Source organism: Macaca fascicularis, chromosome 1 (genome assembly GCF_037993035.2).
Source record: "Macaca fascicularis isolate 582-1 chromosome 1, T2T-MFA8v1.1".
In the NCBI taxonomy this organism is placed as follows: Eukaryota; Metazoa; Chordata; class Mammalia; order Primates; family Cercopithecidae; genus Macaca; species Macaca fascicularis.
In genome coordinates this window covers 83,671,768-83,686,895 of record NC_088375.1, presented here as the reverse complement: position 1 = coordinate 83,686,895, position 15,128 = coordinate 83,671,768, and the positions used below count along the sequence as shown (strand labels likewise).

General features: G+C 41.7%; 1 protein-coding gene across 1 annotated transcript; it reads right to left on the bottom strand.

Moving 5' to 3' along the window:
* Positions 1-1,689: 1,689 nt before the first annotated feature.
* On the bottom strand, positions 1,690-15,124 carry SRP9 (signal recognition particle 9). The gene is made up of 3 exons (XM_005540997.5): positions 14,938-15,124; positions 8,418-8,486; positions 1,690-2,904 (listed from the first exon to the last, which is right to left on the bottom strand). The coding sequence occupies exons 1-3, from the start codon at positions 15,007-15,009 to the stop codon at positions 2,785-2,787; spliced, it is 261 nt and encodes an 86-aa protein (XP_005541054.1). The 5' UTR covers positions 15,010-15,124; the 3' UTR covers positions 1,690-2,784.
* Between the last annotated feature and the right edge of the window lie 4 nt (positions 15,125-15,128).

Below are 15,128 nucleotides of genomic sequence, written 5' to 3'. Positions count from 1 at the left end.
TGTGTTGTCTTTATATAGTCTGCAGACGTGGAAGCCACATCTGGAGAGAAAGCCCCCACTGAGAACAAGCAATGATAGCTGTGGTGGTTTTGCAAAAAAGGGAAACATGTTGGTAGAAGAGCTGAGGCAGGACTGGCTTGTCTGTCATGATGTAAGAGTCTTGAAAGATGTCCAGGGTCTAAAACCCCTCGTGGCCTTTAACACCAAGCTCTGTGCCAAAGGGTGGAAGGCTGCCCTGCCACACCACAATCTCAGCCCAGGGAATAAAACCCCTCGTGGCTTGGACGGAACCCAGGGCACAGGGCATAAAACCCCTCGTAGCCTCTGGAATGTGCACAGACTTGTTGGTTCCTTGCGTCTTACTTGTAAACATGTCCTCCATTATCTCAAGCAGCAGAGCATATTCTGTATGCATCAAAGGAAATGCTAAACAGTCACAGCTATGCTTAATGCACCACTACTTTTCTACCCCCACATCCTCACGCCCTCACCTGTTTACCCTTACGTCCCCACCACCTGCTTCTTTGTTTGATCACCAATAAATAGTGTGGGCTCCCAGAGCTTGGGGTCTTCACAGCCTCCAATCTAGCACTGGATCCCTCGATCCACTTTATGCACTTTTTTTGTTTTTGAGACCAAGTCTCAGTCTGTCACCCAGGCTAGAGTGCAGTGGTGCGATCTCCACTCACTGTAAGCTCTACCTCCCAGGTTCACGCCATTTTCCTGCCTCAGCCTCCCGAGTAGCTGGGGCTACAGGTGCCTGCCACCACGCCTGGCTAATTTTTTTTGTATTTTTAGTAGAGATGGGGTTTCACCATCTTAGCCAGGATGATCTCGATCTCCTGACCTCATTATCTGCCTGCCTTGGCCTCCCAAAGTGCTGGAATTACAGGAGTGAGCCACCATGCCCTGGCTCACTTTATGTACTCTTGTCTTTTCTTGTTTCTTTGACCCTACTGGACTTTGTAGCGCCCATGGCCTGGTGTCGGGCCTGATCACCCCAACAGTGCGCCACTGTGTCCAGCTCATTTTTGTATTTGTAATAGAGATGGGGTTTCACCTTGTTGGCCAGGCTGGTTTCAAACTCCTGGCCTCAAATGATCCGCCCACCTCAGCCTTCCAAAGTGCTGGGATTACAGGCGTGAGCCACTGTGCCCAGCCTTGGATCATGATGTTTAATCTTAACAGTCTTACAAAGGAAGTACTATCGTTGGCCCCATTTCCAGAGATGAAAATGAAGGCTTAGAAAAGTATCTAGTCTAAGACCACAGAGTTAGGAAATAGTGGAACCAGGATTGAAAGCCAGGCAGTCTTGACTTGGAATGTCTGTTCTTAACCATTCTGTTACAAGCTACCAGGACTCAAATAACCCAAATGCCGGTCTCTCCTTTTCAGGTCATCTCTGTAGGGAAAAAGGTCAAACCTCTCCCCTTCCCTGACGGTGATCCTATTAATTCTGGGGGAAAAAAACAAAAAGCCAAAATAATCCTATACTATTTGATGTTACTTTTCTAATTCAAGAAAACATTAACATATAGTGCAGAGAAAGTCATGTAATATAAAGTACTGAGAAACAAAAAATTTGCTTTCAGCATTACTAGGCTCATTTTGGACTAAATGAATATAGTATATCCCAGCTCAGAAATCAACAATTTCTGAAAAGTTAAAAACTTCAACACAAACAATGTATTTTATGTAATATTTTATTTACTGATCTCTCTGAAACATGCCAAAATTCATATAGCTAAGGGAACTTACCATGCTAAAATGTTGTTCAACATGACAAATTTATACAAAACATATTTCAATGTAGTGCCTTCATTTCATTCTTGGGAATCAACATTACATTTAGGTGGTGAAAATTAGGGTACAAATATAATTACCAAATAATATTATACTTCTAGTTTACCGGAAAACATTAACAGTTGTGACAGTCACACCTAACACCTTGGTTAGAGAAAACAGGCAAGGGTGTCACAGAAGTATGCAAGATTTGACAGTTCAACTAATCCATAGCCTTTCTGAAAAACTACAGATGGAAAATATGTAGTAAATATTTCTGTAATATGGTGGTTTCACTACATTATAGTTATCATTCCATTCATGCACTCAAGTAACTGCTGCTTCTGATCACTGAAAACTCGATTCAAAGTCATTGCTCAACAAGCTGATACTACAAATCCCTTACGTTAAAAGGTAGTTTAAATGTGGAAATAAGGCAAAGCATACTTGTTAGTCACAACTACTTTTAGATATAATTGAGACTACACTGGTATACATAATTAGGTGCACCGTATGCATAACAATGCATACTATGGTGTGGAGTTAATTCCAATTTCCATATTTTATATTTATTGGTCACAACAGCATACATTTTATGCTCCAAAAGAAACACATCGATCCAACAAAATGGTTATATTTAATGTTCTTTTAAAGATGAACTAAATTTAAGAATTGGTTTTTTCTAATATCTCATTTTCAAATTACTGATATAAATTTGCCAGAGAAACAATTACATGTTTTATCTAACATCAAATAATCTGCAAAGTTTCCAAGACAGATGCATTTCTTGTTCAATTTCCAAAAGTAAATAAAGGCTTTCTAACTGAAAACATTTGCATCCCTAGCTCTCTAATGTAAACATTAAAAAGAAAATTACAAAAAATGACCTCTAAGCTTCTGAATAGTCCACTTAGTTACATAAAGTACTTTCTGTCCCAACACTTTCTCTATTTCAAGATATTTACTTCCTAAGTACATGACAAAGTCTTCATTTCAAACCAGTCACTCAGTTTCCATGGTAACATTGCGGGATTCCTTGGCTACCATAAGTCGCATTAGTTGACTGTGGAATTTCTCAATCTTCTTTACATCTTGAGCTTGCTCTGTTTTATACACCAAACACTGTCAGAAATTTTAGAAGTACACATTAACTATATAAAACTAGATATTGACAATGTAGAAAACATACAATTGGATAAAATTTTGAGTTTTTCCTACCACTGTTTTGCTCTATTCTCTTTGGAGGGTCGTACTAGGAAAATTGCACTCAAGTTTCCAAGCCTCCAGCAATTCCATGTCTTAAAGTATAGTAATTTAAATGCCACTGCTGTGGACAAAAAACTAAATGAAGTCTATTAGAAGCTTCTGAAAAATGTTAAATGTTAAATCCTACTATAGTCTGATGAGAAGAACTCAAGGCTTAGAATTAGGTATTAGATTATCTCCCTAGGTATTTTCTCCCAGCCATAAGTAACTGAGTTATGCTGGAAAAAAACCCAGAAATCTTAAGATACCTTTTTCTACTGGTGAAATTGGGGGTTTGATAATTTTTAAAAAAAAATCTAGAATTCTCTGTATAGCTGGTCAACACATAAACCAGATAAATCTTGATTTTCTTGGCCAGGAGTGGTAGCTTACACCTGTAATCCCAGCACTTTGGGAGGCCGAGGCGGGCTGATCACCAGGTCAGGACTTCAAGACCAGCCTGGCCAATATGGTGAAACCTCGTCTCTACTAAAAATACAAAAATTAGCTGGGCGTGGTGGCGTACACTTGTACTCCCAGCTACTGGGGAGGCTGAGGCAGAAGAATTGCTTGAACCCAGGAGTCGGGGCTGCAGTGAGCTGAGATCATGCCACTGCACTCCGGCCTGGGCGACCGGGTGAGACTCTGTCTCAAAAAAAAAAAAAAAAATCTTGATTTTCTGAAGATACGTATTTTTGAGACAGTGTCTCACTCCGTGACCCAGGCTGGGGGTATAGTGGCACAATCTCAGCTCACTGCAACCTGTGTCCTGGGCTCAAGTGATCCTCAGCTTCCTGAGTAGCTGGGACTACAGGCACACACAACCATACCCAGCTAATTTTTCTATTTTAGTAGAGATGGGGTTTCTCCATGTTGCCCAGGCTTGAAGATACTACTTTTAAAGCAAACCAAATTCTTCCTTGTTAGCGTTAAATTCTTCACTAGATACTTAAGATCTGCTTATGGTTGGTCATAAAGCCATCTGTTGTAGAATCTTCAGAAATAGCAATTTTAAGCTGGTAGCCCTTCCCTCATTTTGTAATATAGGTCCACTTTTCTTCAGCCCATCTTAAAGGTTCACATGAGTTTTAAACAACAGGAACTAATGATCCTGTAATAAAAGTCAATCATTAACTTGAAGTTCAACCTCATCATGCCCAACTGATCTGAATTCATCCAGCCTTTTAAACAACTCACTTAAAAAAAAATTTTATCCATGCATTGTACAAATTTGTGCAGCAATCTTGTGAAAAGGCCGTATTAATCTTCATCATTAAATTTTCAGTATATGTGCTACAAGAGAATATACATACCTTCTCACTGAAGTTTCTGACAGAAAAAGATTTTAGGTCCGTAGAAGACAGTATTATAAATCAATTATGGGATTAGAAAAATTATGCATACATGGGATTATAAAAAAGTCAAAGTTAACATGGATCCTTAATTATATTTAATTATTAACAAGGCAAAAAGAGCCATCAATTGAAGATAAGGCCTTTTGTATTAAAATTTGTTCTGCAGTTATTCCCCTATTTTTTTTTTTTTTTTGAGATGGAATCTAGCTCTGTTGCCCAGGCTGGAGTGCAGTGGCACAACTTTGGCTCACTGCAACCTCTGCTGCCCAGGTTCAAGCGATTCTCCTGCCTCAGCCTCCCGAGTAGCTGAGATTACAGGCGCCCACCACCACACCCAGCTAATTTTTGTATTTTCAGTAGAGACGGGGTTTCACTGTCTTGGCCAGGCTTGATCTTGAACACCTGACCTCATGATCCACCCACCTCCCAAAGTGCTGGGATTACAAGCGTGAGCCACTGCTCCCGGCCTATTCCCCTATTTGTAAGACAGGACACAGGGGTTTTTCTTCAGCAGGTATACCTAACCACTCTGTGACAATCACAATTAAAATTTTTCTCAGTGTGGAATGTCAAGATTTAAGAAGTACTTAGTGGTTCACGCCCATAATCCCAGTGGTTTGGGAGGCTAAGGCAGAAAGATGGCTTGAGTCCAGGAGTTCCAGATCAGCCTGGGCAAAATATAATGAGACCCTGTCTAGACAAAAAAATTTAAAAATTAGCTGAGTGTGGTGGTGCACACCTGTAGTCCCTGCTATTTGGGAGGCTGAAGCGAGAGGACCGCTTGAGCCCAGGAGGTTGAGGATGCAGTGAGCCACTGCACTCCAGCCTGAGCAACAGAGCAAGACACTGTCTCTAAAAAAAAAAAAAAAAAAAAAAAAAAAAAAAGCAATCAACAAAACAACCAACAAACAAAAGAAAACATTTACTCAGTCTACCAAGGGTAACCACTAATGTTAGATACTTTCATATATTTTTTTACTATCACTATGATACTTTACAGATGAGGAAATTGAGACCAGAAGGCTAAACTTTTGGCTTAAACTTTTCCATGGCCAAAATGCTAGTAAATGACTAAGCTAGGATTCACATCTCTTAAATCTATGTCTAGCATATTACATCTCAATTCACTCTTCCTTTTTCACATGTTCAGCTACTCACTAAATTCAACTGGCTCTTAGAAGACACGGTAATCACTAAAAGGTCTAACTTCATGCAATTTCATAATGGAACCCTGAACACAAATACAATATATGACCAAAGACAAAAGTGATTTTAAAAATCACTCTATACAATTTTTAAAAGAACTAATGTATTTTAAAAATGTTTACTGAGTGCTCTCTGGGTCAAGATATCGTAGTAGGCAATGGAAATAAAACACGTAAGAATATTACTAATCTATCTCTATTGTCTTGAAGCGCAGTCTATTAAAAAGACAAATGTGATAAAAGAATCGTGATACAGCACAAAAAGCCAAAATGAAAAGCAAGAGATGAAGCAATCCTCGAGTTGGGTTTTGAAAGATAAGCAGCAGTCTGGCCACATTAGGGGCAGAGGTGGGATTCAATATTGCAAAGGAGGAAACAGAATGTTCAAAAGCACTGAGGCCTAACACATCACAGCACATTAAAGGAGTTCTTATGTAATACAGAAATTACAGAGATTAGAGGGGATGCAAGGGTGGAGTTTAAAGGCTTCTAAGCAAGGGAGAACAATCAAATTTGCCTTTTAGAAATCACTTTGGGGCTGGGCATGGTGGACCACATCTGTAATCCCAGCACTTTGGGAGGCCGAGGTAGGTGGATTGCTTGAGGTCAGGAGTTCAACATCAGCCTGGGCAACATGGTGAAATCTCATCTCTACTAAAAATACAAAAATTAGCCGGGTGTGGTGGTGCCCACCTGTAATCCTACCTACTTGGGAGGCTGAGGCAGGAGAATCGCTTGAACCCGGAAGACAGAGGTTGCAGTGAGCCAAGAATGAACCATTGCACTCCAGCCTGGGTAATAGAGCCAGACTCCCTCTTTATTAAAAAAAAAAAAAAAAAAGGCTGGGCGCAGTGGCTCACGCCTGTAATCCCAACACTTTGGGAGGCTGAGGTGGGTGGATCATGAGGTCAGGAGACCAAGACCATCCTGGCTAACACAGTGAAACCTCGTCTCTACTAAAAATACAAAAAATTAGCTGGGCATGGTGGTGGGCGCCTGTAGTCCCAGCTACTCAGGAGGCTGAGGCAGGAGAGTGGCGTGAACCCAGGAGGCAGAGCTTGCAGTGAGCTAAGACTATGCCACTGCACTCCAGCCTGGGCAACAGAGTGAGACTCCGTCAAACAAACAAACAAATTAAAAGAAAAGGCCAGGTGCGGTGGCTCACGCCTGTAATCCCAGCACTTTGGGAGGCCAAGATGGGTGGATCACGAGGTCAAGAGATGGAGACCATCCTGGTCAACATGGTGAAACCCTGTCTCTACTAAAAATAAAAAATAAAAAAAATTAGTTGGGTGTGGTGGTGCACAGCTGTAGTTTCAGCTACTTGGGAGGCTGAGGCAGGAGAATCACTCGAACCTGGGAGGCGGCGGCTGCAGTGAGCAGAGATCGAGCCACCGCACTCCAGCCTGGCAACAGAGCGAGACTCCATCTCAAAAAAAAAAGAAAAATAGAAATCACTCTGGGCTGGGCACTGTGGCCCATGTGTGTAATCCCAGCAACTTGGGAGGCTGAGGGGGGAGGACTGCTTGAAGCCACAAGTTCAAGACCAGCCTGGGCAACATAGTGATATCCTGTCTCTAAAAACTTTTTAAATTAAAAAAATCCCCAGATTTCTGACCAGGTGGAAAATAATGCAACTAAAAGTAGGAAGGCAGGAACAGAAGAAGGAGGTAGTTTTTTTTGTTTGTTTGCTTTTTTGAGACGGAGTCTCGCTTTGTCACCCAGGCTGGAGTGCAATGGCACCACTTCTGCTCACTGCAAGCTCCGCCTCCCAGGTTCACGCCATTCTCCTACCTCAGCCTCCCAAGTAGCTGGGACTACAGGCACCTGCTACCATGCCCGGCTAATTTTTTTGTATTTTTAGTAGAGATGGGGTTTCACCGTGTTAGCCAGGATGGTCTTGATCTCCTGACTTTGTGATCCACCCGCCTTGGCCTTCCAAAGTGCTGGGATTACAGGCATGAGGAGCTAGTTTAAGAACAGATGATAAACTCCAGTGTAGACAAATGAATTTTGAGGGTATGTGAGGTACAGATGCTAGCCAGAAGAATATGAGCTAAACACACATTTGCAAGTAGACATAGATAGGTGCAGTATTAGACTTAACTAAATGAACTGCTCCAGAAGCTGTATGAAAAGACAATCAAGGACAGAATCCTAGAGAAGCACATATATATATGATGCACATTAAAAAAAAAAAAAAAAAGCAAAGAAGAAACAATAGAAACACAGAATAAATAGTAAGACCAAGATAAAACAGAGCCACAAGTGCCAAAATAATTATTTCTATGAAAGAGTGGGGTTCTCTATCAAAAGCAGCAAGGAGGCCAAGTAAGATATGAATAATAAGACCACTGGCTTTGAAAATAAAGGAGCTGCTGATGTGCTCTCATAAAGAGCAGTTTCAGTGGAATACCGTATGCAGAAAACGGATGGCAGAGGGTTAAGGAATGAATGGGATATGAGGAAGTAACAAGAGTGAGCATATCAAGGGCAGGAAATACAAGAATAAAGCCTGTAACTTGTGTTCAAACACTGTCATTTAAAGGAAACTTTTACTCCCTTACATCCAGTTTGGTCTCTACATTCCTGTTGCTTAAGGTCTGAAGACAGCACTTAGTAAATGACACTTGACATAATGCATTAAGAAAGCAAGTTAAATTATTTCCTGAGGGTCTATAAAAGTAGCTGCTAGAATGAGGTTCTTCATTTTTGAATGAAATGCAAAATAAGCATCCTAATGGGTAATCTCCATAAACTCCAAGTAAATAATTTCAAACAAATGACAAACAAATCTGAAAGTATGTAACAAATAAACATGTATACTTACAACTAAATCATCTGTTACTTTAACACACAAGTTCCCATCAGAATGCCTATATTTGAGAACCACACGTGCCTGAAACAAAAATACATATTTAGAAACAGTGAAGACAGATGACATTTCTCGTAAATAATTTAGTCTTCAGGTAGGCTGAAAAGGATCCTTTTAGAATAAATACCCCCAAACATCTAAAGGCATTTTTACTATAAACTGAAATGAGGTTAAAAAAAAAATCAGCTATTTTAGTTCATTCCTTTGCTACAATTTATTTATTTAAGACTTTAAAAAGGTTGGATATTTTATTTGCAGACAGTTTGAAAAGAGATGTACTGAACATTCTCAAAACACATCCACATTCAGGGAATGTCTGTGAGACTTACAAGGTGGCATTTCTTGCCAATAAGAATATACACCAACACACCTAGCCACAGAGGAATGACAGGAAAAGGAGGAAAAACATTTAGCAGAAATGGCTGGTTAAAAAGACCAAATCCATTCCTTAGCAAACAGTGCTGCAGGTCAGTGCAATTCACACTTTCCATTATTCCATGGATCTTAGCAAGTGGATTCAGACTAAAATATTCAGCAAAATCAGGTCTTTATCATGAAGGCAGAACATAATGCATTACTACATAAAAGCAGAATTCTGCCTTGAAAAGAAGTCTCCACCAACAACTTTTCCAAAAACCAGAATAACTCCTATACTGAAGTGCCATGTTACACAATACTTTATGTTCAATATTCTACAGATTGCCAAAGCATTTAGTTATTAGCATATTCCTATAAGACATCTCTCAAGAACACTTCCACGAACATTTTTTTTTCTTTCAGTGATGGATTCAAGCACAGGTATCGCAGTTTTTCCCTAACCAGTATCAGTAACTCTTGTTTAGCTAGCTGTTTTAAAAACTGCCAAGTATCGGCCAGGCGCGGTGGCTCACGCTGTAATCTCAGCACTTTGAGAGGCCGAGGCGGGTGGATCATGAAGTCAGGAGTCGAGACCATCCTGGCTAACACGGTGAAACCCCGTCTCTACTAAAAAATACAAAAAATTAGCTGGGCGTGGTGGCGAGCGCCTGCAGTCCCAACTAATCGGGAGGCTGAGGCAGGAGAATGGCGTGAACCCGGGAGGCGGACCTTGCAGTGAGCCGAGATCGTGCCACTGGACTCCATTCCAGCCTGGGGACAGAGCGAGACTCCGTCTCAAAATAAACAAAACAAAATAAAAACTGCTAAGTATCTACAAGCCAAAACAAAAACGTAATTTTTTTTTTTTTTTTTGAGACGGAGTCTTTGCTCTGTCACCCAGGCTGGAGTGCAGTGACACCATCTCGGCCTACTGCAAGCTCCGCCTCCTGGGCTCACGCCATTCTCCTGCCTCAGCCTCCCGAGTAGCTGGGACTACAGGCGCCCGCTACCACACCTGGCTGATTTTTTGTATTTTTAGTAGAGACGGGGTTTCACCATGTTAGCCAGGATGGTCTCGATCTCCTGACCTCGTGATCCGCCCGCCTCGGCCTCCCAAAGTGCTGGGATTACAGGCTTGAGCCACCGCGCCCGGCCAATTTTTTTTTTTTTTTAAGACGAGTCTCGCTCAGTCGCCCAGGCTGGAGTGCAGTGGCGCGATCTCGGCTCATTGCAAGCTCCGCCTCCCGGGTTCACGCCATTCTCCTGCCTCAGCCTCCCAAGTAGCTGGGACTACAGGCACCCGCCGCCACACCCAGCAATTTTTTTGCATTTTTAGTAGAGACGGGGTTTCACCGTGTTAGCCAGGATGGTCTCGATCGCCTGACCTCGTGATCCGCCCGCCTCAGCCTCCCAAAGTGCTGGGATTACAGGCATAAGCCACCGCGCCCAGCCTCAGAAACATAATTTTAAAATGGTTACTATCTAGCACCAGAGGCCTCAAGACAATTATGGAAACTAAATAAAAAGGGCTAATGGAACTGCAACCTACAGCTTTCCCCATTATGGTCTTTGCATTCCTGAGATTGAAAAAAAAAAGTTATATCACTATATGTGATTTGTCTGAGTGAAGGAGGAAAGGGAACTCATCAACCATTTAAGCAGATATAAATAGTAGTAACGGCCGGGCGCAGTGGCTCATGCCTGTAATCCCAGCACTTTGGGAGGCCGAGACGGGCGGATCACAAGGTCAGGAGATCGAGACCATCCTGGCTAACATGGTGAAACCCCGTCTCTACTAAAAATACAAAAAATCAGCCAGGTGTGGTAGCGGGTGCCTGTAGTCCCAGCTACTCGGGAGGCTGAGGCAGGAGAATGGCGTGAGCCCAGGAGGCGGAGCTTGCAGTAGGCCGAGATGGTGTCACTGCACTCCAGCCTGGGTGACAGAGCAAAGACTCTGTCTCAAAAAAAAAAAAAAAAAAAAAAAAATAGTAGTAACTAGGTTAATTATCTTTAGAATACCTGATTCTATTTATTGATCTAGTAAGTTCAGTTTTACATATTTTAAAAATTCAGTTCTCTAAAAACAAAACACTTAAAAATATACTAAGCCTGACAACTATGTGAAGTTTTAACTCTCAGTTAAAGGAACTCACTGGTTTCATTTAGGAGAAATGAGTTAAAAGGCCACTGGGCGCAGTGGCTCACGCCTGTAATCCCAGCACTTTGAGAGGGCAAGAGTTCACTCATGAGGTCAGGAGTTTGAGACCAGTCTGGCCAACATGGTAAAACCCCTTCTCTACTAAAAATACAAAAATTAGCTGAGCATGGTGGCAGGTGCCTGTAATCCTAGCCACTCGGGAGGCTGAGGCAGGAGAATCACTTGAACCTGGGAGGTGGAGGTTGCAGTCAGCTAAGATCACACCACTGCACTCCAGCTTGGACAACAAAAGCAAAACTCTGTCTCAAAAAAAAAAAAAAAAAAAAGAGAAAAAAAGAAAAGAAAAAAGGCCAAACTTACTTATAAAGGGGTTCATTTGGTAATTTAGAGGGTGCTGAGTCACCACGTCAGATGCCATAAAGAAAGAAAAAGAAATCAAGGTTCTTTACCAAAAATAACCAAAACACAAGGACAAATGAATTAAGCCCTATAAAAGGATATACATATAAAATGCTAAAGAGAAAAAACAAGTAATTTAGACTGGGAAAAAGGAAGGTCTAAAAAATAAGGTAGCTTTGAAAATGCTTTTTTTTTTTTTTTTTTTAAACCTTATAGAAGAAGGCAGAAGGCTGAAAAACCATTCTGAACAAGGATACAATGAATTCTGTAGCTTCATGAGACTACAGCTGAAGATCATGAAAATGGTGAGACAAAGCCAGAAAGACTGGAGATGGGTCAGACTAAGAGTTGGGACTATATCCAGTTATCAAAGAATAACCAGTTTTTAAGCAGGAGATGAAGAATTCAACTTTTGTTTCTTAGACAATTGTGGCAGAAGTGTTAAGGAACTAAAAAGGCTGACAGACCAACAGAGAGGTTATTACATAATCCAGTGGTAATGCCATCTTCAATTATAGCAATGCAAGAAAGAGTGGTAAAAAGATACTCGGTATAATCAACAGGTTAAATGTGTTGGGGAGAGAAGACAGAGAATTTTGGAAAACAGATTCCAGAGACCTGACAAAATTTGTTCTTTAGCCCTAGCAGAAACAGAATGGACTTGGGATTCAAAGATCTGGGTCCAAATTTCATCTTAATCTCTTAAGAAACTAGGCAAATCATTTAACATATCTAAAATCTTCATTTATGTACTTTGATGCGTTGCTGTAATTGTTCATGTATTATGTATAAATATATGTAAATACACATAAATATATATGAAATGCCTGTAACATATAAACATGTAAAATGTCTGTCACCTATAAGGCACTCAAAAAAAAAACCTGTTAAGTTGGCTGGGCGCGGTGGCTTACTCCTATAATCCCAGCACTTTGGGAGGTCGAGGTGGGTGGATCACCTGAGGTGGTAAGGAGTTTGAGACCAGCCTGGCCAACATGATGAAACTCCGTCTCTACTAAAAATACAAAAAATTAGCTGGGCATGGTGCCAGGAGCCTGTAATCCCATATACTTGGGAGGCTGAGGCAGGAGAATCGATTGAACCCAGGAGGTGGAGGTTGCAGTGAGCCAAGACTGTGCCACTGCACTCCAGCCTGGGCAACAAGAACAAAACTCCATCTCGGAAAACAAACAAATAAAAAAACTGTTAAGCTCTTCATCTACATTCATCCTCTCCCCTCTCAACATATCAGTCAAGCCAGGCGCCATGGCTTGCGTCTGTAATCCCAGGTACTTGGGAAGCTGAGGCGGGAGAATCATCTGAGGCAAGGATTTAAGACCAACCTGGGCAACAAAGCAAGACCCCCGTCTTCAAAAAAAAAAAAAAAAAAAAAATTAGGCAGGCATGGTGGCATGTCTGTAGTCTCAGCTACTCAGGAGGCTGAGGTGGGAGGATCACTCGAGCCCAGTTCAATGCTGGAGTGAACTGTGATTTGTGCCACTGCACTCCAGCCTATGCCAACTGCAATTTTCTGACTGGGTAAGAGATGAAATATTCTCTTGTCTATTCTAGACATGCTTTGCTCACAGTGATGCTCTAAGTATTTTCATTTTCTCTACCACTGCCATCACATTATTACAGTACAGTCACTCTTGATGTGAATTTACATATTCTTTACTGTTTCTCAAGTATTTTTAGTTTATACTGTGGGTACTTCTGGATAAAAGTCCTGTATGGTCTCAGAGTACCATTGTCTGAATGAAGAAACAAATGATCCTGCAAACAAGGGAAGCCAACCAAATGAAGCAACCAGAAGTCACCAGTGTTATAAACAAATTACTCAATTTAAAAAATACAGTATTTCCATTATTTATTATTGTATCATTTTATTGTAAAAAAATAGAACTAAGAATGTTTTACAGCTTGTTACTTACCTAGGCCTTTCTGTGGGTCTAATACTATTTTTAATCATAATTATCAACATTTCTTGATGCACACTTTAAACTTATATGCACTATAAACAACATGTGGCATTGGAGTTACAGGTCACCAGCTCACTGCATAAACTTAAAACATAATTCATATTACTTAATGATCATCAATAGTTTCACACAGTAAATCCTGAGCCCCGGGCTGGGCACAGTGGCTCACACCTGTAATTCCAACACTTTGGGAGGCCAAGGCGGGCGGATCACAGGTCAGGAGTTCCAGACCAGCCTGGCCAACATGGTGAAACCCTGCCTTTATTAAAAATACAAAAAATTAGCCAGGTGTGGTGGCGGGTGCCTGTAAACCCAGCTACTCGGGAAGCTGAGGCAGGAGAATTGTTTGAACTCAGGAAGCCGAGGTTGCAGTGAGCTGAGATTGAGCCATTACACTCCAGCCCGGGCGACAGTGAGAGATGCCGTCTCAAAAGAAAAAAAAAAAAAAAAAAAAAAAATTCCTGAGCCCCAGTTTTCTGAGATTATCCATGCCCTTTTCATTTTCTTTCTTCTCTGAGGGATATAGTCACAATACACTGTATCTTTAATACCCTCCAATAATACCAGCTCCTTAAGGGTTCAACGGCATCTCATTCACCTTTGTGTCTCCCACAGAACCTAATTTAACTTGGGGTTCAGTAACACGAGAGTGGGGAATGAATGAAGCACAAAGGAGATGATTGAGTTACAACAGACAGAAAACAAAAGCACCATCATACATAACCAGGTCTGAGATTTCCAGTATAAAATCCCTTCAATATGCTGAGTTCTAAAAAGGAGAACTTTTAATTAACACGAATATACTTCATATAATTCTTCAGACATGACAATAAAATAAGCAAAACCTCAAGAGACGAAAGGAAAGATGCGAATGCTAAACTCCCATCACTTGGACTCCTTTGCTTTTTAATAACGAGCTAACTTCCGACATCCACCTCCATTATAATTTTTGCAGGGGCTAAGAATGTATTTCAGAGGTCCATGAATCCCCTAAAATTGTTTGCAAACGTTTACGTATACGTACATTTTTCTGAGGAAAGGTGCTAATATTATTCTTATGTTCTCAAAGCCTGTGACTCCCAAAATACTAAGAACCAATATTCTGAAGGGGTACAGATGCTTTCAAATTGGAATCAAGAATGATGCTTTCAAGACTGTCTGAGCGGCAGTAGAAAAACATCATCAGTTTCATATACATAAGGTACCCTTACCGCCTAGGCGGTACAGGAAAAGTGAACCAAGACAAAGGACAGGAAACTGCAGGGGGAGGAGCCCTGGCTTCAGGGACTCATAAAACAACCGAAGCCTTAAGGGAAGTTGAGGGACTGGGGCGGGGGAAGATCGACTGTAGAGATGTTTAGGGCTGAGATGAACCTGGCTGTTGCCCGTTTCAGGGCCTCACTGGGCCGCTTTGATCAGGGACGAAGGGGACGAGACAGCGGAACATTAACTTGGCAGAGTCCATTTGTGTTCATTCCCAGCACCTCCTGGGAGCGCTGGGGAAGCTCCAGCGGCCGAGTGTATGGCGGGAAGATATCCTGGGCTGGGGCCCAAAGCAGCGGCCCCGCCAGCGATTTACCTTCATAGGATCAGCGAGGTAAAGTTTTTCGGCAGCGCGGCTGAACTCCTCCCAGGTCTGGTACTGCGGCATCGTGGCCTGAAGTGGAAAAGTAAAGAGAACCAACGCCTCAGAACCCGGCCCAACAAACTACCTACGTCCGGGAGTCGCCAACCGACGCGAGTCCCAGCAGCCCCAAGATGGCGGCGGCT